The sequence below is a fragment of the Metarhizium robertsii genome (assembly GCF_000187425.2).
Source record: "Metarhizium robertsii ARSEF 23 chromosome Unknown MAA_Scf_7, whole genome shotgun sequence".
NCBI lineage: Eukaryota > Fungi > Ascomycota > Sordariomycetes > Hypocreales > Clavicipitaceae > Metarhizium > Metarhizium robertsii.
The window spans coordinates 54,802-79,664 of record NW_011942215.1 but is presented as its reverse complement, the minus strand read 5'-3'; the positions used below and the strand labels follow the sequence as shown (position 1 = coordinate 79,664).

At 52.0% G+C, this 24,863-nt stretch overlaps 10 protein-coding genes across 10 annotated transcripts in view; 4 read left to right on the top strand and 6 right to left on the bottom strand.

Annotated features, from left to right (window-relative positions):
• The window catches only part of MAA_09055 (uncharacterized protein), a gene marked incomplete at both ends in the record, with an annotated part of 986 nt that extends 399 nt beyond the window's left edge, over positions 1-587 (bottom strand). Inside the window, one exon of the mRNA XM_007827053.1 lies at positions 123-587. Coding sequence (XP_007825244.1) covers positions 123-587 — 465 coding nt within the window. The remainder of the gene's footprint in view (positions 1-122) is intronic.
• A 503-nt stretch (positions 588-1,090) lies between these two features.
• On the bottom strand, positions 1,091-3,556 carry MAA_09054 (37S ribosomal protein Rsm22; the record flags this gene model as incomplete). The annotated part of the gene is made up of 1 exon (XM_007827052.2): positions 1,091-3,556. One exon carries the CDS (start codon positions 3,554-3,556, stop codon positions 1,091-1,093), a length of 2,466 nt encoding a protein of 821 aa, XP_007825243.2.
• A 199-nt stretch (positions 3,557-3,755) lies between these two features.
• On the bottom strand, positions 3,756-5,046 carry MAA_09053 (thioredoxin; the record flags this gene model as incomplete). The annotated part of the gene is made up of 4 exons (XM_007827051.2): positions 3,756-3,895; positions 4,231-4,348; positions 4,430-4,818; positions 4,884-5,046. 4 exons carry the CDS (start codon positions 5,044-5,046, stop codon positions 3,756-3,758), a joined length of 810 nt encoding a protein of 269 aa, XP_007825242.2.
• A 180-nt stretch (positions 5,047-5,226) lies between these two features.
• On the top strand, positions 5,227-6,367 carry MAA_09052 (uncharacterized protein; the record flags this gene model as incomplete). The annotated part of the gene is made up of 3 exons (XM_007827050.2): positions 5,227-5,253; positions 5,308-5,435; positions 5,500-6,367. 3 exons carry the CDS (start codon positions 5,227-5,229, stop codon positions 6,365-6,367), a joined length of 1,023 nt encoding a protein of 340 aa, XP_007825241.2.
• Positions 6,368-6,760: 393 nt separating this feature from the next.
• On the bottom strand, positions 6,761-8,098 carry MAA_09051 (lipoic acid synthetase; the record flags this gene model as incomplete). Its single annotated transcript, XM_007827049.1, has 2 exons — positions 6,761-7,062; positions 7,147-8,098. 2 exons carry the CDS (start codon positions 8,096-8,098, stop codon positions 6,761-6,763), a joined length of 1,254 nt encoding a protein of 417 aa, XP_007825240.1.
• A 617-nt stretch (positions 8,099-8,715) lies between these two features.
• Positions 8,716-10,192, bottom strand: MAA_09050 (Tyrosyl-tRNA synthetase, archaeal-type; the record flags this gene model as incomplete). The annotated part of the gene is made up of 5 exons (XM_007827048.1): positions 8,716-8,943; positions 9,026-9,267; positions 9,331-9,397; positions 9,468-9,964; positions 10,072-10,192. The coding sequence occupies 5 exons, from the start codon at positions 10,190-10,192 to the stop codon at positions 8,716-8,718; spliced, it is 1,155 nt and encodes a 384-aa protein (XP_007825239.1).
• A 2,720-nt stretch (positions 10,193-12,912) lies between these two features.
• On the top strand, positions 12,913-13,974 carry MAA_09049 (subtilisin-like serine protease; the record flags this gene model as incomplete). The annotated part of the gene is made up of 1 exon (XM_007827047.1): positions 12,913-13,974. The coding sequence occupies one exon, from the start codon at positions 12,913-12,915 to the stop codon at positions 13,972-13,974; it is 1,062 nt and encodes a 353-aa protein (XP_007825238.1).
• Positions 13,975-16,150: 2,176 nt separating this feature from the next.
• Positions 16,151-17,604, top strand: MAA_09048 (phosphotransferase enzyme family protein; the record flags this gene model as incomplete). The annotated part of the gene is made up of 2 exons (XM_007827046.1): positions 16,151-16,434; positions 16,485-17,604. The coding sequence occupies 2 exons, from the start codon at positions 16,151-16,153 to the stop codon at positions 17,602-17,604; spliced, it is 1,404 nt and encodes a 467-aa protein (XP_007825237.1).
• A 705-nt stretch (positions 17,605-18,309) lies between these two features.
• On the bottom strand, positions 18,310-18,957 carry MAA_09047 (ankyrin repeat protein; the record flags this gene model as incomplete). Its single annotated transcript, XM_007827045.1, has 1 exon — positions 18,310-18,957. One exon carries the CDS (start codon positions 18,955-18,957, stop codon positions 18,310-18,312), a length of 648 nt encoding a protein of 215 aa, XP_007825236.1.
• Positions 18,958-20,630: 1,673 nt separating this feature from the next.
• On the top strand, positions 20,631-23,713 carry MAA_09046 (ankyrin repeat-containing protein; the record flags this gene model as incomplete). Its single annotated transcript, XM_007827044.1, has 2 exons — positions 20,631-20,799; positions 20,862-23,713. 2 exons carry the CDS (start codon positions 20,631-20,633, stop codon positions 23,711-23,713), a joined length of 3,021 nt encoding a protein of 1,006 aa, XP_007825235.1.
• Positions 23,714-24,863: the final 1,150 nt, after the last annotated feature.

Sequence of the window (24,863 nt, the reverse complement as noted above, 5' to 3'; positions counted from 1 at the left end):
CGAGGTCCCCCAGCGCGAGGGCGTCGTCGTGCTGGATGCGTCGGCGCAGCTCGCCCAGGCGGTTGCAGGCGGCGCCCAGGCCGGGGGCCGGGCGGCAGGCACGAGGCAATCTCGCGCCTCACGCGCGACGCGAGCTTGCACCCGCGGCCGTTGGTGGTGACGCCGATCTGCAGCGGGCCGTCGGTGTGTGTCGAGAGCAGGCTGAAGGTGCTCAGGAGCGGAGCGTCGACGACGTTGACGGGGATGCGGTTGCGCCGGCACACGGACGATATGCGCGCCGCCAGCGCCTCTCTCGGCGCCGACGTGACGAAGACGGCGTCGACGGTGCGCCCGACCTCGTCCCTGCCCAGCGTGAACAGGTCCTCGTCCTCAAACGCCTTCTGGTGCCAGCGTACCAGGCCCTGCTCGATCTTGGTCTGCAGGTTGTAGTGTAGGTCTGCGCCGGCCGGGGCCACGAGCACGGGACAGGCGCCGGCAGCGAGGGACGCCGTGCAGCGCGCTGCCGCGAGCGGGTTCGTCCCGACGACGAGGTGGATGTTGTCGGTGCAGTAGACGCCCGCGAGCATCGTGTTGGTGTCGTGAGCCATGGCGACGTCTGGCAATGCATAGACGGGAGGAAAGCATTCGCAGTTGGCTGTTGTGTGCAGCGACGCCGTGTATTTTAGACTCGGGCCCCCGACGACCCGGGAAGCACGCCATTTAGTTGGTTTTTCACCTGGATGACATCTGCCTTATCATTCTTGCTTGTTCGCTCGCCGATTTCCGCGATACCCCGATTTTTTTGCTTGCCAAATCTGCGCCTGATGTGACGCCATTGAGCTAACCCCGGAAAATGGGGCCGCTATCGGACCAATCATGCGGCGGGGATTAGGAGCCTCGAGACCCCTGGTGAGTCCCTTTTTCGGGTCGTCGCGGGGTCGAATTGATAGCGGACGTGTCTTATCGCCTTTTTTTGCTCGTCCTCGGAGATGTTTGTTCTCGTTGTTTCAGCTATGTGCTTTGCGTGGTAGTTATAGTACAGCTCCGTTGGGGGAGATATCCTTTTCCGATGCCTCTCATTATATAGTTTACAGTGGTTGTACAAGGTTTCTCAGCGCATTCGTGCCCGTCTTTCCGCCTCTTCCAGCTCTGCCTCGGCTTCCTCGTCGAGCTCCCTGTCTAGTTGTGCCTCTTCTCTGGCTTCCGCATCAAACAGCTCCTTCATCAAGTCGCGCTGCTTGGCGGCCTTGCTCTTGGGCCTCCTGTCCTTGAGCGCATTCTTCTCCGTCGCTGAGAGTCGCCCGCTGTCCATGGCAATCTCGACTCTGCGAGGCTTCTTGCCGTCGGCGGCCGCTGCACGTTTCCCTCCGTCGTCTTTGCCGATGCCAGCCCTCACGTTGCGCGCCACTCTCGTCTTTGCCCCCAGTGCCCATAAATCCCCCCATCTTGACTTTCGCGCATCGTGGTAGGCGAGCTTGCTGAAACTCTTGGGCACCGTCCACCGCTCAATCTTGCCTTCTGGCGTGCAGAGATCCAATGTTACGTGGCCTTTGCGCTTGAGCGGCGGCAGGACAAGTCGCGGCAGTGTTTGCATGTCGGGATGTTCTTGTGATTTCTCGTAGCCTTGGAATGCTAGCGCCGTGGCTTCTGGCCCCGTGAGCTGGCTGCTCCTGGGCGAGCCTCGCCGGATCGCAACGTAGCTGAACTCGACTTCGCCCTGGTTGTTTGCATGCTTTCCGAGCATCTGGCTATAGAATGACGGCTGCACGAAGCGCTGGTTGAAGTGGCAGTAATCCTTGCGGCCCTTGCTCTTGCCGGATTCCTTGTACATGGGGCATGGCCCGTGGTTGGAGCATGGCGCGATGATGTGGCCCGGCTCAAGCTCCCGATGATATGCTGGGTTGAAGTCTTCGGCGCTGACTCTGGCTTCCCCAGACTGTGGGAGGAGGAACTGGTTGAGTACAGTGTCTCGAACATGAGCCACCGCCTCGAAGCCTCTTGGGTGCGCCTTTTCAATGACGATGAGAACACCGCCGTTCTTATCAAGCAGACTCCAGAGGTTGTTGAGAATAGCCTGTCTGTAGTGGTCCTGCTTCTCCTTGAGGAACAGGTGCGAAGCAATGATGATGTCAAAGCTCTTTCGAGTCTGTGGCTTGGTTCCGGCGTCAAGATGTTCACCTTGCATTTCACCCGAGTGTTCGTAGTCGGGCAGCCGTGGCAAAAATGTCGTGTTGTGTAAAAAGTTCTTCAGGCGGTGCCTGAGGCGATCTGAAGCTGCAATAACCGTCTTCTTGCCCGTTGGCTGGGGCCCTCTGACCTCGCCCTTCTCCTTGAGCAAGTCCCATTCGGCATTGACGATTTGCTCCCACGCGATTAAGCCAGCACCGCCAGCACCTGCATCCAAGACGCTTAACCCGCCCTGTTCGCCCTGCTTGAGGCGAGACTGTATCCATTCACTGCCTACTCGCTTCCGAACTTCTCGTAGAATCGACATGATCGAAGCGTATGCCGGAGGTAGATAGCCCGCGAGGAACGCATCTGCTTCAATTTCAGACATCTGTCGCTGATCAGGAGGGAGCCCAACTCCTCCCATCAGGCCATTTTTGCGTCCTTCGGGCGTGGAGGGCGAGGTTGGGAGACCCGGTCCGCCAAAGGCTGCCTCCGCGGCTTGTTTGACATGTTTCAGATGAGTTCGCTCCAGAAGTTCCCGGATAGGTGATATCAACTCGTCTCTGGGCAGCGGTATTTCGACAGGGCTACCGTGAAACCTGCCCTCCAGAGTGTATCGATGGAATCGCCTGGTTTCTCCCAACTCTCGTTCGCCAAACACTTGCTCTTCTTCCGGCAGCCAGGACGAAGTTCCATCCTCTTCCATAGCTTCTTCCTCTATGTCCACTTTCTCATCTTCTTTCTGGACTCTGCTCTTCTGAGCGGATTCAAAGTCCTCCGCTAGTCTCTTCAGAGCATCATGTTCCCTCTGGCTTCGAGCCACAATATCCACATACCCAGGAGATTTTTCAATGATATCGTGTTCTCTGGTGTCAGGGTATTCCGTATCAATCTCATGCGACTCCTCCTTGGGCTGTGCTTGTCGGTCGATTTTGTAGGTCACCTCTTCAAACTCGCCGCCTTCAAGCTGTCGCAGCAGGGTGCCCTCGTCGTCCGGCCGGGGGGGAACAGGTCCCATGTCCGCATGGGTGTCAATTCCGACATCTTCTGGTAGGGTTTCTCGCAAGGGTGGTCCATACAGTCGTTCGTACAGCGCATACTCTTGATCGTTGAGGTAGCCGCGCGGTAGTGTGTCACGAAATCGTTGCTTTGCATCCCGCACAACCTTTTCGATGTCTTCTTGGCTTGTTGATTCTGACTCTATCAACTGGCTTGCTCTTAGTGATCTGGAAATAGAAAAATTTCGCCCCGCGAGAGCTGTGCAAAATGCGCCGCCCCCAGTGACGTTTGAAACCGAGCCTCTTTGCGCCGTGACAAATGACGAATGTGAAGGAGAATTTCTTAAAAAAAGCGAGGTAGAATAGCCATAACTAGAATATGCATGTCGGATGCCTCTAAATGACAACATTTTTACAACATATTGTACAAGTGTGTGCTGCAGGAGGGAAACGCGCAGAGGTCAAGGTTGGAGCTTTTTCTTTATCGCGTTATCACGTGATCGCGATACTTTGTAATGCTGTTGGCGTGATTGGGTGATCACAGTTGCGAAAGGTCCCCTTCAAAACGGGATGATACTAGTTGCAGAGGGAAGAGAATGTATTTGAAATTTATGCGTATTTGGGACACCGAGTCTTGCCGGTGACTGTAGACTGCGTGCGAGAAGGCTGCCATGTGCCGATGGTGGGCTGCGTTGGCCGCAAGGCAATTGGTGGTGAACCTCCTTGGCAGCCTGGAAAGTTATATTTACCTATTGCCAAGTATACACCAATAATACAGTATGTAGAAGTATAGAGGGCAATTACCAGATACATGCCCTGATCAAATACTCCCTTTCTGTTATAGTTACTCACATGCCCCATTGCAATAGTCTGGAAGTCGAACCAGCGCTTAGTTCTCTCGTTGAACCATGTATTACAATAACCTTCTTTGTATTTGGAATGGATGAAGAAATCCTATCATGTCCCACAACGCCATGCAAATAACTAAAGCCGCTCACACCTGCCCATTTCGGTCATAGATCGGCCAACGTCTTAAACGTGGCCCTCTGTTGGGGATGGGTTGCACCCCCCGAAGCTCTCGCACCGGATCCAGTCCCAGTCCCAGCCCCAGAAGCTGCTGGCGACGCGCGTGGAGGAGCAGGTCTCTGCGGCGCTTTATGAATGTTGAACCGCGACTGCTCAGCAGCCTTTTGCGCGTCGAACTGTAAGAAAAACTCAGTCAGCAACTTCTCTTCCTTTGACAGCTAGTCCTCTTTTTGGTTACGTGCCGAAAACAAGGACACCAGGTACAGGCCAACAAAGGCGATAAGAAGGTTCAACAAGCCGCTGTAGTTGAAGCCGCCGCCCGCAGAAGGCGAACCTCCCCCCAGAGTTCGACCAGGGGTCTTGAAGAGACCATCGGCAGATTTGCCGCTACCTGCGAGCTGGACCGCCTTGGTAACAGCCTCAGAGAGAGCGGTCGGATTGGCACCCTGGATAGTCTCGACGCAGGTGCCGTTGTGAAAGATTTTGAAGGTGGGCATTGCAGACACACGGTTCTCCTTGGCGACTTCGGGTTGGGAGTCGACGTTGACTTTGGCAAAGGCCACCTTCTTGGGAGAAGAGTGCTGGCTTGCGAGACGCTGGAAATGAGGAGCGATCATCTTGCATGGTCCGCACCAGTCGGCATAGACTATCATGAGTTAGTTAACCTGTTGCGTGGACTCCCCGGTTGCGGGGCAATGGCGTGAATCATACAGTCGGCGACGACTACGGAGGTGCTGGAGAGCAGAGACTGCCACTCCGAAGGAGACTTAATCTCAACAAGACCGCTCATTATGTCCACGTTGACCTGTGTAAAGTCTGCAGTGAGATTGATGGATGAGATGGAGAAGTGGACAGCAATGCAGCATGATGCCATCTCCAACAGCTGGCTGACCAACCAACAGGTGGCGTGAAGCTAGGATTGGCAGGCGGTGAAATGAGGTGCGCCGCTTTCTGCCGGAACTATTGAGCTGCCTCGACTTTTCTACAACCCTCACCGACCAGGGTTCCCATATTGACAACAATTTTGATAAACAGCTGTATAAAAAAAGCCATCATGTCTTTTCACGAGCGTAAGAATAAAGTAAGTGTATCCCTGTAGAATTGATAGTGAATCGCAACCTTACCAGGCAAAAAGAAGCGGAAGACGGCCCACAATGGCCAGCAAGATAGAACTTCATTCAAGCCCTCTGCTAGCTTCGCTCCCACGGAAGGCGGCAGAGATTGGACGGTATCAGTCGCCATCCCAACCAGCATCTTGACCAAGTAAGCCCTCTTGGTACGCCCCGTATACTGCCCGCGCAATGGCCTACTAACACACGCCTCCTAGCCTAGCGACCGCGGACCAACGCATGTCCATACCGGGACGAATCGCCCGCGCCCTCGCCGTCTTCGCCGTTGACGAGGTCGTCGTATTCGACGACTCGCCAGCCTCCTCCCGTCCGCGACAAACAGACACAGCGGGCTACACAGGCGACACCGACCCGGCCCATTTCCTCACACACATCCTCTCGTTCCTCGAAGCGCCGCCGTTCATGCGCAAGGCCCTCTTCCCACTACACCCCAACCTCCGCTTGACCGCGCTCCTCCCCAGCCTGGACATGCCTCACCACCCCAATCCCAAAGATTGGATCTCCTACCGCGAGGGCGTCACCATTCCCGGCAAAACCAGCACAGGAAGCGGCACCCTCGTGGAGGTCGGACTCGACGAACCCGTCGAAATCGAAGAGGACATCCCGCCCAAGACCCGCCTCACTCTCCTCTTCCCCGACGACCAGTCCCAGTATCCCCAGTGCGTGGACCCCCAAGCGCCCCGGACAGAAGGCGGCTACTACTGGGGGTATACCGTCCGAAAATGCCCCTCCCTCAGCTCAGTGTTTACGGAAAGCCCGTACGAGGACGGCTATGATTTCAGCATCGGCACCTCGGAGCGCGGGACCCCCATCTCCAAGGCATTCTCGTCGAAACCCCTCAAATTCAAGCACCTGCTCATTGTGTTTGGCGGACCGCGCGGGCTGGAGTTTGCGTCCATGAACGACGAGGAACTGGTAAAGATGGACATCCAGGGCGGCCGGACGAGGGAGCTGTTCGACCAGTGGGTGAATGTGCTCCCGGGGCAGGGCAGCAGGACGATTCGGACCGAGGAGGCGCTGTTTATCGCGCTGACGGCGCTGAGGGGACTGTGGGACGGCAAGTAGGTAGCTGTGGATCGATACCCGTGACGAAGACGTGCAAATGACTGTAAAAGTGTTTCATATATTGACCGAGCCGTGGTACATCTGCTCTAGCCTCGTGGAATATAAGCATGCTGGTTTCCTGCAATGTCGTACATCCAGTCATCCACATCGTCGGCTCTCGTCCGACTTTGGACGTGGGCATGCACCAAAACGTACATGAGTCCATGACGCACATTGCATCTTTTCATCTTGAAAGAGCCTATTGTTGAATATCCTGCCTTCTACCGTCAAGTACCCGAAAAAAAAAACGCCATCTATGCGAGCCCCTGTCGCCGATATTTCACATTTACACATCTAACTTCTGAATGGCCCCTCTGAATTGTATGTGTATCTGCCATTCATTCCCATCATCCATCATCGCCGAGTCTCGGCATCCATAGCCACCGCCTTGGCGATATTCTCCTCCGCCGCGGGCGACGCCATGCCCTTCTCGCCGGCTCTCTTGCGCAGGACATTCTCGATAAACGCCTCGCCGGCCTTGTAGGATGAGCGCACCAGAGGACCGCTCGCACAGTAGAGGAAGCCCATGTCCAGGGCTCGCTGGCGCCACATTTCAAACTCGTCGGGCGTGATGTACTTTTCGACCTTTAGGTGGCGCTTCGTGGGGCGCATGTACTGGCCAAAGGTGACGACGTCGACGTCTACTTTTCTGAGCTCTATAACGGGCTGTTAGCAGTGCTCATGCAGACAGAGAAAAGAAGGGGGGGAAGGGGGGGCATGTTGTAAGTTCCAGTACGTACCCCGCAGAGCATCCATCACCTCGTGCTCCTGCTCGCCGAGGCCGAGCATGATGCTGGTCTTGGTGATGATGCCCTCCTTGCCACGCACGTCCTTTACGTGCTTCAGCACCTTCAAGCTCTGCCGGAACGTGGCCCTGCGGTCGCGGACGTACGGGGTCAGGGCCTCGACGGTCTCGACATTGTGCGCGTACACGTCCAGCCCGCTCTCGGCCACGATCTTGACCATGTCCAAGTCGCCCATGAAGTCGCCCGTCAGCGCTTCCACCAGCAGCGATGACCTCTTCTGCTTAATCTTGCGAATCGTCTCGGCAAAGTGCCTGGCGCCCCCATCGGCCAGGTCATCTCGGTCGACGCTCGTCAAAACGACGTAGCCCAGGCCCCATCGCGCAAGGGCCTCGGCAGTGTGTTCCGGCTCGTGGGGGTCCAGCGGCGCGGGCGCCCTGTTCGTCTTTACGCTGCAGAAACGACACCCTCGCGTGCAGGTGTCGCCCATGAGCATAATGGTTGCAGTGGCGGCGCTCTTATCTGAACCACCCCAGCACTCGGAGATGTTGGGGCATCGTGCCTCTTCGCATACGGTGTGGAGGCCAAGACCTCGCAGATCGCTCTTGATCTTCTTGAAGTTGTCGTTTCCTGCGGGAATCGGCGTCTTGAGCCACTCGGGCAGTCGTGTGATTGTTCTCTTCTTGCCGGCTGGCCCGACTTCGGCGGTTCGGAGAGAGTAGGCCTCTGAGGTGGAGAGCTGCTGGGCTGGGGACGAGGTAGCGATGAAGTCGGAGAATGATGCGACGTCTGTATCTTTGAAGTAGGTCTTGCGCCTTGGTTTGGCGGCTTTGGCCGAGTCGCTAGGAGAAGGGACTGTGGCAAAGGATCGGGCGGCGGCGGGCGTGCTGCATAGTGCTCTACGAACAGGAGCTTGCGCCCTCTGCAAAGATGAGGCCATGGACGCCATGACTTGGTGGATTGATCAAGCTGCAATACAAGCCCTCTGCCGCGTTGTGATGCAGAGGAGAAATTATCTCACGGGCACCAGTGGAAGAAGATTGATGGGGATGGGACGTCCGTCAACCTGGAGGAAGATCCACTCTGGATACCTTGTACATAATAGCCTGCATGCTTTAGTGGTGGATGGAAAACAGTTGGGTAATAGTGGCACCCGGGGGGAGGCGGTCGGCGGTTGGCGGTTGGCGCTCTGGCATCAGAGAATATTGCGTATTGCAATTGAAGTACTACATACTTGAAGGTACCTACCTATGCCACTATTTCTGCAGTATATTCGTATAGAGCGCGGTACCAGATCTGGCCCAGTACTTTTTCCCTCATTCTGCATGGCGTGCTAAGTGCACCGCCCGGCGCGGTTGTCCAATAGACACCATGTTTATTAATAATGGCATGGCCATACCATCCGTATAAATAAGACGTGGTCATGAATGCCGCGTAATTTATTTATTATTTGTGTTTGGGATATGCAAAGGTAGATGCGTAGATTCGTAAGCAAATGGTATATAAGCTAAGCTATCCAGTGTCTATCTCCCGCTAATGCATGCATAACTTTTCACATCTAGTTGGTTACACGTTTAATTCCTTAACTTTCTCCGCGACACCGTCGACCTCGACAACATGGCCTGGGTGGCGTGTGCCCTTGTTTTTGACCTTTTTCTCCTTCTTTGGTGGCGGCGGGTAAGCCTTGAGAGCAACCTCTTGCCAGTCCTTGGACGCCTGGTAAGCTGCCTGCATAGGGGCAAGCAGCTCGTTCAGGGCCTTGGCGACTGCAGGCTTGAGTAGTTGCGGGTTGAGCTGCAGTTTCACCATGTCAGGGCCTTTTCTTTGAACAGAACGATTGTTGCGCGGGACTTGGGTAGCGAAAGAGTAAACATACCACATCATTTTTGTAGTCCTCCTGCATCTGGGCAATATTGTCGTACACCAGGGGCTCGAGACCATCTCGCTCGCGGTCTACAGTGAATGATCTCTTTCCATTCTTCAGACCAGACGCTGGCAGCAGTACGAACTCGACAAAAGCAAGCACGCCGTTTTCCTCAACGACCTGCGGTGCAGCCACAGCTTTCTTGATTTTCTTGGAGACAACTTCCGGGGCGTCCAGGAGGTCAATTTTGCTATCTGTACTTTTGTTAGCCTCTATCAACTAGGCGCATATAGACAGGATGAAAATTGGGTAATTACCTTGGTCGCTTGAGCTCATTTTACCACCCTGAAGACCAGGAACCATGGGGTTGAGCAAATGCGCACGCTAAAAGATACAGTTACCACATCAAATTGCTTGATTCGCGTAGCCTGTGCGAATGGCATAACAGACGTACCTGCTTGTATCCGATCTTGGGTAACCACTCCTTGGCCGCGGTGAATAGCTTTCTCTGATCCAGACCACCAAACTGCGCATCAACATCCAGGTACTGCTCGTCCAGCACCTGCAGGACAGGGTAGAGTAAACCACTCATCGGGGCATTGGCCGTCTGCTTAACAACCTCAGCACCTGCCCTCTTAGCATCGTGCTCGGATATCAATGACGACAGCTTGTAGATGTCCATGATGTATTCGGGGCTCTTCTGGTAAGAGCTTCCCTGGACAAATCGCAATTTCTCGGTCGATACGCCGACGGCTTCCAGCATGGCAGTGATGACATAACGGTAGAAGTGGACGCGTTGCTCGACAAGCTCGATGGGCGCTTTTAGGTTGTCGAGGAACCCATGGATGTCGGCAAGGAGAATGGTGACATCGCAGCCCGCGGCGAGAAACTGGGCAATCTTGATGGCGGGCACAAAGTAGCCGCAATGAGGGCGGCCAGTGGTGGCAGTACCTGGTTAGGGAGGAGGCACATTAGCATTTGGTTTTGGGGAGTAGGCGATTATTGGCTATTGATGAGTGAATGGACACGTATGTAGCCGTCGAACGAAATGTACATACCCCAGTAAATCTTCGGATGTCTCCCCTCGTCGAGAATCTTTTCGATGATTTCGGGGTTGAGAACCTCTGCGAGGTTCTCGCGAATGATATCGAACTTGTCCTTAGCGCTGGCGTCTCCCATTGTGTTATAAAAAATGCAGTCGAAGCAGACAATTGAATGGCGAGGAGAGAGCTGTTCTGGAAAGAAAAGGTAATTTCTGGCCTTAATGTATGACTCGGGATCATGTTGGAAGGTGACTCAGCGCACTGGTTGCGTTCGACCTCACAGTCCCCACAACTGGCGGCAGGTGCCAATCACATAACAAGAAAGTCTCGAGCACCTTCCTCGTGAACTTTTACAAGCTTGCCAGATTCTTCTCCAGCCCGGGCAGGCAATCCTTAGCTGTCTTTTGAGGCAAGTCCGTTGTACGATTGATATTCCAATATTCCGTACAACTCGGTATCTACCCCTTGTTATAATTCGTAGATGTGTATGGGTTGATATTTGATGGCTGTTCCCGCTCACCCAAAGAGCAATCTGGGACGACAGTTCGCAATGCCGGCGGGGCAAGTCAATGCATGTGGGGTGGTTTGACATCGGTCAATGGTGGGGTGAATCGGGAGAGAGGGGGAATTTTGCGCAGGCCAAACTTGAAACTTTTTTTTGCCGCCCGCCGCAGCTTCACCGGACACACCGACTGGCCATGTGGCTTTCGAAGGCTTTCAATGTTGTCTACGTGTACCAATTGACTCGTCACCAGCACCCTGATTCGGGCCCCTTTTCTGCGTGCCATTAGAGACGCCGAGGAATGACTTGATGGTCTGTTCCAGAATAGCAGGGTGCACACTCGAAACCGCCAACATTTCGCTATAATGAGTAAAGCAGCCATTCAAGCATGAGTCAGCGCCCGAGTCCATTTGAATTCGACTGTTTTCAGAATGTGTCACCACGTGTCGCTATGTCCCCGGCAACAAGTCCATAAGAGTGCTTCCGTGTGAACACGCGAGGTGAAATAACTGCCATTTCCGTCTCTAGACTGGCTACGCCGGGAAGTTCCCAATTATTGCAAGGCGTTGATCAGCGAAGCTTGCAGTGGACTTTGAGCCATCCATGGCATGGCGTATGAAGCAAAAATAGCGTGTACAATCCATCCAGGACCGTAATCCGAAGGAACGCCATCGAGAAATGAATCAATTTCTTTGGTACTCTTGGCTGTTTGTGTCGGCCTCATTGTGATGAGACGTAGGGGCTAGGCTCCTCAGAACTACTCTCTCAGAATGAGCAGAAAAAAACAACCTCCAAGATGAGGGCTGGCGATTATTGTCCCAGTATTTGTGAGAAACGTAAATCATAATCGTCATCCATATCTGCCAACGAGTCATCGATCCGGTCTTCAATTCGGTGATGGAAGCTTTTGTTTAAGCTTCAATTTAACCATTTAAAGTGATCGTTACGAACATTGTATCACACGGCCAAGACCTAGACAAAGGTATCGGACTACAAGGGTTACACAACAACAAAGAAAGGTATCACGAGAGCCCGGTGTCGGAGCGAGGGCTGCCTCAGGCACTAGCCCTCACTGACTTTTTGTATTTGTAGAGGCCTCTGGTCCCTCAAGACCTCTTAGAAAATCAAGGACCTTTGATACCTTGAAAGTCGATCATTCATTAATATTTGGATTGTTTCGCTCTGTAGTCAAATGAAATTAAAGTCGATTATTCAATGGATATATGAACCTAACGTTCCAAACCCAGTTTTCCTGTCCTTTTCACACATTGAAGAGTGGACTTGTCCTTGGTATTGAATTCATCAGGCGGGAGATTTGAGCCATTCTACAACTCTCATGGAGTGAGGCTTTTCCAGATGTCACCATAATGGTTGGTCTATCCGAATACACCTAGTGACACTGAGCTTGAAATTAAGCGCAAGTGTCACGGGCCAGAGAGAGTCAAAAGGACACACCCATTAGCCGTATATTGAGCGTATTCGGCCGAGGGACGCTGTTTTTGGATTCCTTTTACTCCATGAACCCATGGTCGATCCCGATAATCACTGCCAGAAGTCTGTCCACTTCAACTGGTCATCTATCCAGGGGCTTTCGATTCTCTAGCTAAATCGTCTCAATCGGGAACCAATCTACTGTTGAATTCAGCTCATAGCCGCCAATCGTGAAATAAGCAACCAACTCTGAAAGTTTGACGTGGCCAATCTGCCATTGTTACACAACAACATGGCGAAATCTCCCCATGCCCGCGGCCCGTCCCGGTTCCGCTGCAGCAGTCTCTTTTGGGGTGTATTTTCATGCTGTAAACGGCAAAAGATGTGCAGACATGATGCTCAGCCACCCAGAAGAACAAGATGTGCTGCATAATTGGGTAGTTGGGCAGCTGATCATCATTGATATCCCCTTGGATAATTGTCCATGTCGCCGGGCGAAAACTGATTTTACCGCCGCACATGTCTACCAAAGAATTCACTGGAGATGCCAAAAGCCTGTGCAGATATCAGACTGCAGTATTCGATCACCCTATAAGCCTCACAGATCGTTTTGGCTGCGGATAAGCGACTGGAACCTCTGGCTATGTGTTATGTACCACCAACCGGCATCAAGGCCCCTGACAATTCTTTATTTGTCCAAGACATTCATTTGAAAAGATTGACAAGTTAAAGGTAGCCATCAGATAGCCCCTCGGCACTCAGATGCGTGAGGAAATCACAAAATACCGCCTGCTGTCCGAATCCTATTGTCTCGAACACAGTTGACCTCTCTCGGCCCATCCTTGGAGTTATCAAAGTCACGCCTTTCAAGAACCAAATTAATACTCCTTCTTTGGCGACAATTTTGCACTCGTTTCTACATCATGACTCTCCCTACCTTCTCAAGTCTCTTCCACGGCATCCACAAAGCAGATATTGGCGACAGCAGCCGTCGCCTCCCGGGGCACCCCCAAACAACACTGGACCGGTCCGACATTCTTCAATTTCTCCAAAACGACTTCCGCACCCCGCAGCTGGACGCCTTCTCAAAGTGGCTCTGGCTCGTGTCAACCCAGGACAGCAGCCACGTCTTCAGCCTGACTCACCAAGTCGCCGTCGGCCGAGAGATCACGGTGACGGAAAACCCGGAGCTGCATCTTGTCTGGCACGACCACCGAGTATTCGTCAAGCCCATCCCGCCGTTTCTGCTTTCCCACGCCTTCTGGTCCGCGGTCCTGGAACCAGAACCGAGTGCCAGCACGAACAAAGACCCCGTGTATAAGTCCATCTTGGGATTTATGCGCACCTACCAGTATTTAGTGCAGCACCCGTCGGACTTTGCGCTTGCAGAGAAACACGGCCTTTTGCCAATCGACTGCGATTCGATATACAAGAGAGCAGACGGCGAAAATGTAGCTGCAGAGCTGGCTTGTGGGGACGAAAACTCCAGGATTACTTATACTTCCTTTGTCAATTTTATTCAGGCGTTCGGGCCCTTGGCAATACTTGACGCTGATGTGAGCCCTCGTTATCAGTACGGTCAGCTGCGCCTTGGACCCCTTAATTTCTGGGGAAAGTTTGTCTTGCGCAAGTTTGTCTTTTTCAAGGTTTACGGCAATTACGATGCCTACTTTAGTCGTTTTTACGGCCCCTTGTTGTTTACCTTTGGCGTTTTGAGCATCCTTATCAGCTCCATCCAGCTGGGCTACTCTTCTCAACAGGGGTTATATGGCACCACAAAGAATTCATGGCGTCCATTGTACAAGGTTGGTGAGGGATTCTGCGTGGCTGTTATGCTTGTCGTTTGCCTCATAGGTGTTTGTCTGATTGTGGTGTTTGTGTTCATGACAGCGAGAGAGATCACACTTGCGTTGGCGGCCTTGAGAAGGAAGAAAAGGAAGAGCAATAGTCATGCCCCGTGGCAAGGGCAGCTGGATAGTAGTTGAGACACAGCGTATCGCAGTTTTAGGGCAATAGGGTAGGCAAAGGAAAAATGGAGGTGGTTATTTGAATTGAGAAACAAGGCACTGGAGGGAACGTGTAGGCTCGCTTGATGTGGAACTACCAGCATCCTAAAGACGTCCTATATGGCCATGGCACGAAAGTGTATGGACGTCTTCGTACCCAAAGATACTTGGATACTTGGGAAAGAGCCCGGTCCCAAGGCTAAGTATTGGATTGCTTTGTGTCATGGAACTGGAGGACCAAACAGTCCACGTCCTGGGATGCTCCGAGGGCTTTTGCTGCTATATAAAGTCTGGTCTCAACTGGTACTTAAGTAAGTACGGAGCTTGTAGTTGGGTTACCGCCGCATATTAATGCATGCCCACACCCCAAGCTGGCACACCCTTTTATACACTTCTCGTGGGACATGGGAGCCTAAATTCTAGGCAGACGTCAATGGAGCTAGCAAGGATCCTCGGCGCGGATGTTGGAGACATGGTCTCCATTCGGCAGGCCGGGCGTTTAACCCCGCATATCATGGCACCGTCAACATCAAGTCAATTGGATCTCTCTGACTACATGTAGCCCCTGCCTGTCATAATCTCATCGCAACTTGGACGTCAATGTTAGGATATGCATAACTGGTCTACTTGACTGCTTTCTGACGCCTTGATATTTCGGGTAATATTGTGTTGAGTGCCTCGTGGGTTGAAAGTGCATGCATACCAGGCATGTGACTTTGCCTATACGATGGTTGCTGCCTACTTGGGCTGCATCCTGCAAGGCAAACCGAACTGACATGTCAACGCCGTTGGGTGTGGAGAACTACGGGTCGACCGGTGGTCTATCCATCACAACATTGAACTCTCTTCTCCCTTCCCTAGCTGATGCAGGCTTGGCCCTGATAAGTTGTACCAACAGTCCTTCTTGGCGAGAATGTCGCCTCATACACACAGCCGGCGTGGTCTCGTTCTATTTCCCCCCCGGTTTTACTGCAAATCAGAAGGCTAGAGTAGGGCCAACCGCATGATTTCAATTTCTTGTGAACAACTGCGCAGCCAACAGATGGTGAAGCCCAATAATAAAGGGCCTTCGCCGACAAAGGGCCTGTTGGTTAGGCAGATTGAATACATACACGTGCCCGGGTAAGAGCCAAGGCACACCAGACCGTCGACGCCTTCCCTTCATCTAAGTATATATAGTGGTTACCGTTCCCTCCTTTGCTCTTAGAAAACCAAGGGCCTTTGACACTCTCCGATATCATCTTTGAATTTGAACCTTTGCGTTACAAGCCCCAATAAGCCCTTGTCACAGCAGCTCCATGTCATCCCACAGGTCCGGCGGCGACTCCCATCGGCGGCGTCACAGGCGTCAGTCGAGCGCACGAGATGGCCCCAGGCCACCCAGTCCCGCTGAGATTCTACAAGAGGCCCAGAACATGTTGAGAGATTTGCAGACCCAATCCGAGGGCTATACAACTCAATATAACTACCATGCCAGGGAGGTTAGGAGGCTGCAAATCATGTTGGAGAGTGCAACCAATGAGCGAGCATTGCTGTCGAATTCAGCAGCCGCAGCGCAGGCGGCTCGGCAGGGCAGGATGGTCGACCATGCTGAAATGGAAGCGAAACAATGGCAGTTGGACAGGGACATAAAGTCTCTTGGGTCGTCTCTTCAACACTACAAGAATGCCTCTGCCTGTATGCAGCGTTTGTGGAATGCCGTTGAAAGGGAAATCCAGTGGTTGCAACAGGAAATTGAGAACCTCAGGTCCCCTCAGGCATAATCTCGTTGTGGATAGGCAGTTCACTATTCCATTGAGTGTCTTGTCTGGTGCGAAGGTGCAGCTTTTGTAGCGGACCAGGATGTGGGCCAAGAAGAAGCCAATTATTAAACGATACTCATCTTTCCTAGTGAATAATATAAGAGTATAAGTACCAGTTATCTTTAAATATACATAAAGATATATTATTATACCACAATTAGATGCAGCAATAAAAGTATCTAGTATGTAGGCGGTAAACGGTTATTGGCTTATCGATCCCGTGAACCAATGCTTGATGTGATTGGATAAGAGCGCGTAGTTGTTGCGTCCTGACATTTCAGGCAGTAATGTTTGCTAGCATATCCGCATGCACGCATTGACCGTTCTCTTTCATCCGGCACCCATCCTCCAAGATGAGAGATTTGATCCTCGACGCAAAAGCCCAAGAAGCACCACAACGCTTTATTGCGTCAATAGACCAGAGCGAGATTCTCAAGCTTGCTTCATCGTACCACGACAATGAACCCTGCCAGATGTTTCAACCTGTCAAGCATGGCAGTTTCAATGTCTGCTTCTTTGTCCAATTCGCGACGTCGAGCTCTGATGGGGTGCCTGACCGATGGGTTGTGAGACTTCCTATTCCTGAAGTAGTCCCTTGGATAGATGAGAAGATGGACGTAGAGATTGCCACGATGAAGTGAGTTTTCCGAGGCTTGTATTGAAAGGATGTCTCTGACGACAGGGTAGATACGTGGCAGCCAACACCACAATACCTGTCCCCAGGATACGGGCGCATTCTTCCGCCAAGAATAGTCCTATCAAGATGGCGTTCATCATCATGGACTACATAAAAGGGAAAAACCTCAGGGAACTCGGCTTTCCGAAGGACCTTGATGTCTGGTGCTCAGTGACCACGCAGCCCACTAGAGCCCGAGAGAAAATGTACCAGAATTTGGCCCAGGTCTACATTCAACTACGGCAGCTGGAATTCCCCGAGATTGGCGCTCTTGGCCTTCCAAAGGAGGACCATGACCAGAGCATCCGGGTTCGCCACCGGCCACTATGTATAGAAATTCTTCTCCAGCAACGCGAGGGTCTAGCGCCTGCTTCCAGGTTCCCCGAGCATAAAACATTCAAGACGTCAAAGGAGTACGTGGATGCACTTCTCTGGCTGGGAGACAATCTGCTCGACAAGGGGACGAATTCCATGCTTGACATCCGTGGTGAGCGTGGTTTATATGCCTCGCACGACTTTAGAAGGTTTGTAATGGAGTCATGGCTCGATGCAGCTCAAGATTGCGGCCCGTTTGTCTTGGTACACGGTGACCTAGCCATTCAGAACCTCTTGTGGGACGATGACCTCAATTTGGTGGCGGTGCTCGACTGGGAATGGAGCAGCGTCATGCCATTGCAGTTCTTTGTCCCCCCTCCCTGGTTAGATGGCAACTCGATCGATTTTCTGTGCCATGGCCAGATACTCTACAACTGTGAAGTCAGCATCTTGTGCGATATAGTGCGAGATCAGGAGAAATCTTTGGGGTTTGGATGTTCCACTCTACTTTCTGATGAGTGGGATAGACGGAAAGACTGGTGTCACACGTTGGTGGTATGTGCCCTACTCCGCCCGGAGTATGTTTTTGATGCCTACTGGTTCTTCATCAGCTACACTCTTGTTGGATTCCTACCGCGTACACCGCAACAAACCAAGAAGTACGTCGAAATCACTTCACGACAAATCGCGCTGTTCATGGAAAATGAGGATAGAAAAGCGTTCTTATCCAGGAAGCAAGAGGAGCAGAAGGTGTATCTCAAGGAGGAAGAGGATTACTTTGGGCCTTTGGATGACTGTCAAGATATTGGCAACTAGTATTGTTGGCTGATAGGACCCTACCGTTTGTCGAAATACATTCACGTCGAGGATCCTCTCTCCCAAACTCTACAATATTATGTCTCGTCCCTTGGCGGTCGCTAAATGTGAGTTATGATGCCATCTTCAGGAGAGCAAAGCGACAGATGTACAGTTATAACTTATAATAGGCAATTTGGACATGACGGAATGGATAATGCCAGGTTATGCATTGGTACAGGAAAAGTAAGGCTGCGAATTCAATCAATTTTCCTCGACCATTGCCAATCGACCTTGTTATTCTTGGATTCGCACAGTCTCTGGCCAAAGTCCATCTTCTCTTGGATCTCACTCCTGGCTTCCACGCGTCTTGCCGGCCATATTTCCCTGCCATCTCCCTGCTCGCCGTGCCGGTAGCAGCCTCACTCAAAAAGACCTTGCATATCAAATTTTGGTTAGCCGTTGGAAGATGGCAGATTTAGTACATTATATCGCCTAGATGCTTCCATACCTAGGCTCTACTCTGGTACGTGCAACGCATGGATATGCGACCTCTAGCTTGACTCGAACCAATCATTGCGTATTTGGTTTGGTACCAATGTGGGATACATGCTAATTTATCAGCTGGCTGTAGATTGCTCCTATTATTTCCGTATGTTGCTTTCCGCATCCTTTTTATTCCCCGTGATATTTCGGCATTCGCGTTGAATCAAGCCACTCATTTCATCATTCAGCACCGAAACTGATACTATGCGCAACAAACATTTTGCCACCGCCAGAGTTAATTTTCTGGTCTTGGCCGCTATTGACGGACTGGTACCCCGTTCCCCCGGACGAGATACTCTGGTTGAGATTTGTCCCCGGGCCATCGAAATCCGAGTCCGGCACGGATGACTCCACGTGGGATAGTTGATCAATCGCCTCTTTGAGCAGAGCCATCTGGCTCCTAGTTGCCGTCTTGAACAACTGGTTGGTGGCCAGTGCGTCCAAGTCTCGTAGGATGCCTTGCATCAGGTTCTCTACTCGGTGTGCTTTGCCCAAAGGGCGCAGGTAATTGCGGTAGAAGTCCAGCAGGGACCCATCTTTGGTACTTTTCACCCCCTTTCCGACCTTATCAAAGATGTCCTGCAGTGCCTTGGCCTTCTCTTTGCAAGCACTAACCACAGGCTGGATCGCAATTTTTGACGGCTCATCCAAGGGAAGGCCCAGGAGCTGATCACGGGCCAGGTTCAGAGTGCTTTGCACGAGAGGGAGGTTGCGGTTCACTTCTCTGAACTCATTCGGAAGACCGCTGAGGTGTTGGATTGCCTTGTATGTCATGGAGATGGCTTGAACGATGGCCAGTGTGGACGCAATGATGCTCAGGGGATCCATTTCGGTTTTCAGCGTGTGGGCTGCGGAGTGTCTGAGTAGGCGGAGTCAATGATATGAGCTGCTCAATAAGGGGCCAGTTATTGGGAGACGCACGTCCTATTTACGATTCTGTGCGGCGTTATGAAGAGTCAATACCTAGTGGAAATCGGCGTGGATGTTGAGGAAGCGCTCTGCCGCAGCGATGAGGCATGGGCATAACACGCCAGCGAAGGATAGCTTTCGTCCGCAATCGACAAAAGCCGCCTGACTGTGCCGCTAGACTGCGAGAGAACAAGACTAGCAACATAATAACAACGGATGGAATGAGTTATAAGAGTCTTGGACAGGGTGAAGTAGGAAAATAGGATGTGGAGGTGCAGGGGTGTAGGACAGCAAAGTGTCAAGCCCATGCCGAAATCTGACGGGAAATACGACACTAGTCTTAGCAGTCGCCACGTGTGGTGAGGAGTCAACTGGTCCTCAAATGTCAAGTTCGAATGGCTACTCCGTACATCCCTTGCCACAGTCAGCAGGACAACCCGGCGCTACCCGCGTCAACATGAATGAGGGCAGTCGGCCCCCAGGATCTGGAGCAGGACCGGGGCGAGGCCAGCTCCATTCTTAACTTTGCAAGCCTGCACGTGGTCAAAGAGGATCTGCCTCCTTGTACTCGATATCACGACCACATTCAGGAACAGGTAGTTTACTACCTAGGCAGCGAGCAATAGAGTCCCGCTGTTATAGCCACGAAGCTGTTGCTCACCCGCGAGAGGTCACTGTCACGAAGGGTATGCACATCCCCCCTCCGGATGGACGAACTGGTCTGGTCGACGTTTCCCCGCTCCTCTCGTTTTACCCCTCCAGGTGTGCCCTTTCTCAAGGCCGACCTTCCAGGGCCTCGTTCGGATAGAGCCGGATCAATGATGTTATTGTCAATTCTCCTTTGGCTTAAACAGCCAGATCACTTATCACAAATACTGCCCAACCTCCCACCTCTTGCATATGACCAGGTGATTGGTCGCACCTCGTTTTGACCCGGCTGCCAAACCCAGCTCGTTGATAAATCTCGCTACAGATCGCCAATGGATCACTCCGTACCTCGCTCTCTTTTCCTTCATACCGTCAGAAGGGGTCAGATACCGCCCGGTAATGTCGATCAAACTTACGCCGCCTACGACGGCCCAACAAGATGTGTAACGGAGTTGGCGGGTTAACGAAGAGCACCGGAAAAGGAGCCTAAGCCGGCCGATGGAAATCGCGTCGGGAGTGAAGCGCTGGATGCTGTGCTTGAATTCTACGGTGCTACAACCCACAGCCGCCGACTATTCGTCCACGTAAACTTGCATGATGTCGCATTTAAATTCTCACCTGAAGCTGACAGCTGACAACCACGCCGGAATAATTGGTGTGTTGCATGGGCACGGAGACGTGCCACAGCCGCTGGCCAAATGATGGCTGGGCTTGTGCCCTCAGTGCCCTCAAGCTGACCTCCCAGCTGCAAGCCTTCCTGTCTGTTGCACCTCCTCGCCAGTCTGGTGGTCTATTCTCTCCTTAATTTTTATGACCCATGAGCTAACCAGCTTGTCGGCAGCTAACGAATACTGCCCTGTCTCGAAAAACATTCCCAACTTTCGATTCCCACGTTGTGGCAGCGGACCAGCCCGGGACCGCGGCATCGCTCATTACACGACCCAATGGACGTCAAGTCATCCGTGCCAGACCCAGAGTCCAAGAGCTCCAGAACACACTATGAACAGAGTATTGGTTCCGGGGCAATGGGGCATCAGGTTATCAACGTTGGCCCAGACCAAAAGAACAATTACGGCGATGGCACCATGATCGTTGGGCATAATATAAACTTGGGTAAGAGATCACAGCCTTGGTAGCTAGGTCCTATTACCAATGGACTAATCATTCCTTGAAAGAGCAATCCAACAAACTAACGCGGGACGAAATCCTCAAGACACTCAACAAATCGCCGTACGAGAGGAGAAAGAACAGGAATCCAGATCGTGTCCCAGGGACGTGTGAGTGGTTCACAGGACACGATTATTTTAAGCAATGGCAAGAAAGTAAATCGTCAAGTATGCTCTGGGTATCTGCAAATCCCGGGTGCGGAAAGTCGGTTTTGGCTAAATATCTAGTCGACTCTAAACTCAAGTCTACAAAATCCAGAACAATCTGCTATTTCTTCCTCAAAGACGACTTTCAGGATCAGAGGAGCGTGAAAAGCGCTCTTAGTTGCATCCTTCACCAACTCTTCACAGAAAGAAAGGATCTTTTCTCTAATAATATCGTCAGGCGGTTTAGCGGCTATTCAGCACCCCTTGCCAATTCATGTTATGAACTATGGGAGCTCTGGGACGTCCTGGTTATGGCTTCACAAGATAAGAACGCCGGCGAGATAGTCTGTATTCTTGATGCATTCGACGAATGCGAAGATCATGAACAACAGGATCTTGCGAGTGCCTTGTGCGATTTCTATGGGCCGGGGAATGACGCGAAGAAGAATGTCAGCTTGAAGTTTCTCGTGACAAGTCGGCTCCATAACGACATCGAACGTGGCTTCCAGCCTCTAAAAATACCGGAGCTGCCTGTCATTCACCTCAAGGGAGAAAGCGATGCAGAAGTATCAAAGATTGCAGGAGAGATTGACCTCTACATAGTAGATGCAGTTGCGCGTATCCGGGAAGATAAAGGTCTTCAGCAAAGCGACGAACAATCACTCTTGCAAGGGCTGCGGGCCATTGGCAATAAGACATATCTATGGGTTCATCTCACACTGGGATGGATTAAAAGCGTGGTTAGCAACACCATCACTGAGGTTGACATACGCTACGTTGTTAATTCGCTTCCACACTCCGTCGACAAGGCATACGAGAAAATTCTAGCCAGAAGTACGAATCCGGAAGAAGCCAAGAAGTTGCTGCACATTGTCGTGGCAGCAGCACGGCCATTGACTCTGGCAGAAATGTATCTTGCGATAACAATACAAGAAAAGCACAAATCGTATAAGAAGCTGGGTAGTAGACCAGAAAACTTCTTTAAAGAGCACATCAGAGACCTCTGCGGCCTCTTTGTGAACATCTCAGAAGACTCGAAGATCTATCTCCTTCACCAAACTGCGAAAATTTTCTTGGTCCGCAAAGACGATCCCGATCCTCTCCAGGACCAAAAGAACCAGCGCTTATGGAAATCGTCACTGCAGCCACAGCTGTCCCACCGAATTCTTTGCCAAATCTGTATCTGGCACCTGCTTTTCAATGAATTTGAAGACCAACCTCTAGAGGAGACCGGGAAAGCTGATGACTACGTTGGCGGTCACGTCTTCCTCGAATACTCTGCTACCAATTGGGCCGCCCACTTTCGAGCGTCTGATATCGAAGACGATAGCATTATAGAATGCCTGAAGAAACTTTGCGATGCAGGTTCTAATCGTTGTCTGACCTGGTTCAGGATTTACTGGGTGAAAACACACGGTGGATTTCCTCTGGATTTCACGGCCCTTATGATTGCATCGTATTTCGGACTCGAGCGCATTGTAAAGCTTCAGCTTGGATTGAGAAATGTCAAGATAGACTCCAGAGACGGTACCTACCAGCGTTCGGCGCTCTCCTGGGCTTCAGAGAACGGGTTTAGCGGTGTCGTAAAGCTGCTGCTCGAGGGCCCGAAGTTTCGCCTCAAAACACTCGCAACCAGGCCATGGCTTTTGAAAGCAGCGAAAATCGATGCAAGGGATAGACACGGTAGAACGCCACTGTCATACGCCGCTTGGAATGGTCATCAGGCCATCGTCCAGCAACTGGCCAGTAAAGGCGCTCGGGCCGACTCAAAAGATGACATTGGAGGAACGCCAATTTCCTACGCTATTTGCACTGGACAGCAGGATATAGCTAACCAATTAATGAAAGGAGCTCAGGTTGATTCAGTAGACGAGATCCGTCGGACTACACTGTTGTCCGCGACGAAAAAGGGCCATGAACACATCGTCAAACGACTGCTCGATAATGGCGCCGATATCGAGGCGAAGGATAAATATAACGAGACGCCGCTTTTTGGGGCTATTCTAGAAGAGGATAAGACTATGATAGAGCTACTGCTTGAGAAGGGCGCTAATATTGAGGCGAAGAATAGCAATGACGAGACGCCGCTTTTTTGGGCTATTCTAGGAGAGGATAAGACTGTGATAGAGATACTGCTTGAGAAGGGCGCCAACACCGAGGCGAAGGATAACAAGGACCAGACGCCGCTCTTTTGGGCCATTGAGGTGGGGGATAAGACTGTGATAGAGCTACTGCTTGAGAGGGGCGCCAACATCGAGGCGAAGGATAACAAGGACCAGACGCCGCTCTTTTGGGCCATTGAGGTGGGGGATAAGACTGTGATAGAGCTACTGCTTGAGAGGGGCGCCAACATCGAGGCGAAGGATAACAAGGACCAGACGCCGCTCTCGTGGGCCGCTCAGTGGGGGAAAGAGGCCGTGGTAAAGCTATTACTTGAGAGGGGCGCCAACATCGAGGCGAAGGATAACAAGGACCAGACGCCGCTCTCGTGGGCCGCTCAGTGGGGGAAAGAGGCCGTGGTAAAGCTATTACTTGAGAGGGGCGCTGATATTGAAGCAAAGAATGGGACATATGGCCAGACGCCGCTTTGGTGGGCTGCTCGGTACAGGCGCGAGGCCATGGTACAGCTCCTGCTTTTGAGAGGCGCCAATATCGAGGCGAAGGATAAAAACAACCAGACGGGGCCGTTCAGTGGGGGGATGAGGACGTGGTAAAACTACTGCAAGAGATATCCCTATAATACCTAGGCCTCTAGCTCCCTTTCAGAATATAGCACCTGCATGGCCTTTCTCACAAGTAATCCACCCCTTTAATACCTGGTCTTGGCTTCTAAATTGTTTTCTATCATGGATAGCTCAGGAATATTACAGTCTCAACGTTATATCAGATACGTATTTGAGCCTTGCACCTCTGGTTCAGCTATAGCAGCGCATTATCTAAGGTTTAATACATTTTATCACAGGTGAGTCAAAGGGTTCTTGGTTTATTTATACTTGGCTTCATTATACAAGGCGTGGCAACTTAAGCCGATTATAAATGTATTATAGCAATCGCGCGCGTACCCGGATAGGGTTCGGCTGTATGCAAAATTTGGCTTCGAGACTGTCGACCGTGTTGAGACGCCTCAAGGCACCATGACGACTCCACGAGCATGCTTCGGCCATCTCAACAAGCATGACATGAAATCAAGTGGATGGGCCATGTGAGCTACGACGACTGACTGGAGAATTTCAGACCTCGTGCAATCATTTCCAGCTGGATGTTTTTCTCCAGGACGAAGTTGACAGCATGCGAGCTCCATGATGTGGATACCAGGATCTGTTGCACCCGGCGGGCCGTCCCGGTCGGCCGGCCCGGGCTATGATCCACATTCGGCCGCAGATTTCCTATTGTAGCTCGTGATGATGCGTCGTTAGCCACACATTCTTCCATTTAGAACAAGTACGGGGTATCAAGTATCCTGTTCGGAATTATTCGGCAGGACTTATGGCTCCACGGCTCAATCGCAGCTTTAAGGGAGGCATGAACGTGGCTACGCTCGTATGCGCATAAAGCGTCCGTAGAGCGTCCAAAAATTGCTAGGCATTCTGCCCAGCTCGTAAAACTCCATATGGCAGCGCAACTCTTTGAGGCTGAGAGAAATGCCACCTGAGGGCTTCGTCTGTGTCAGCCGCTGGCAATCTAAGGGACGGCGACACCCGCAGATTTGGCAACACGCTTGCATCAGCCCCCAAGCCAAAGCCATGTCTCCTTTTAACCTCGCACACTAAATGCAATAGCTTGGGGCTGTGTGAGTAGAGAAGTAGGCACACAGGGCTGAGCCAGCCCAGGTGAGCCATCATAATGTATTAATAGCCTCTTCAG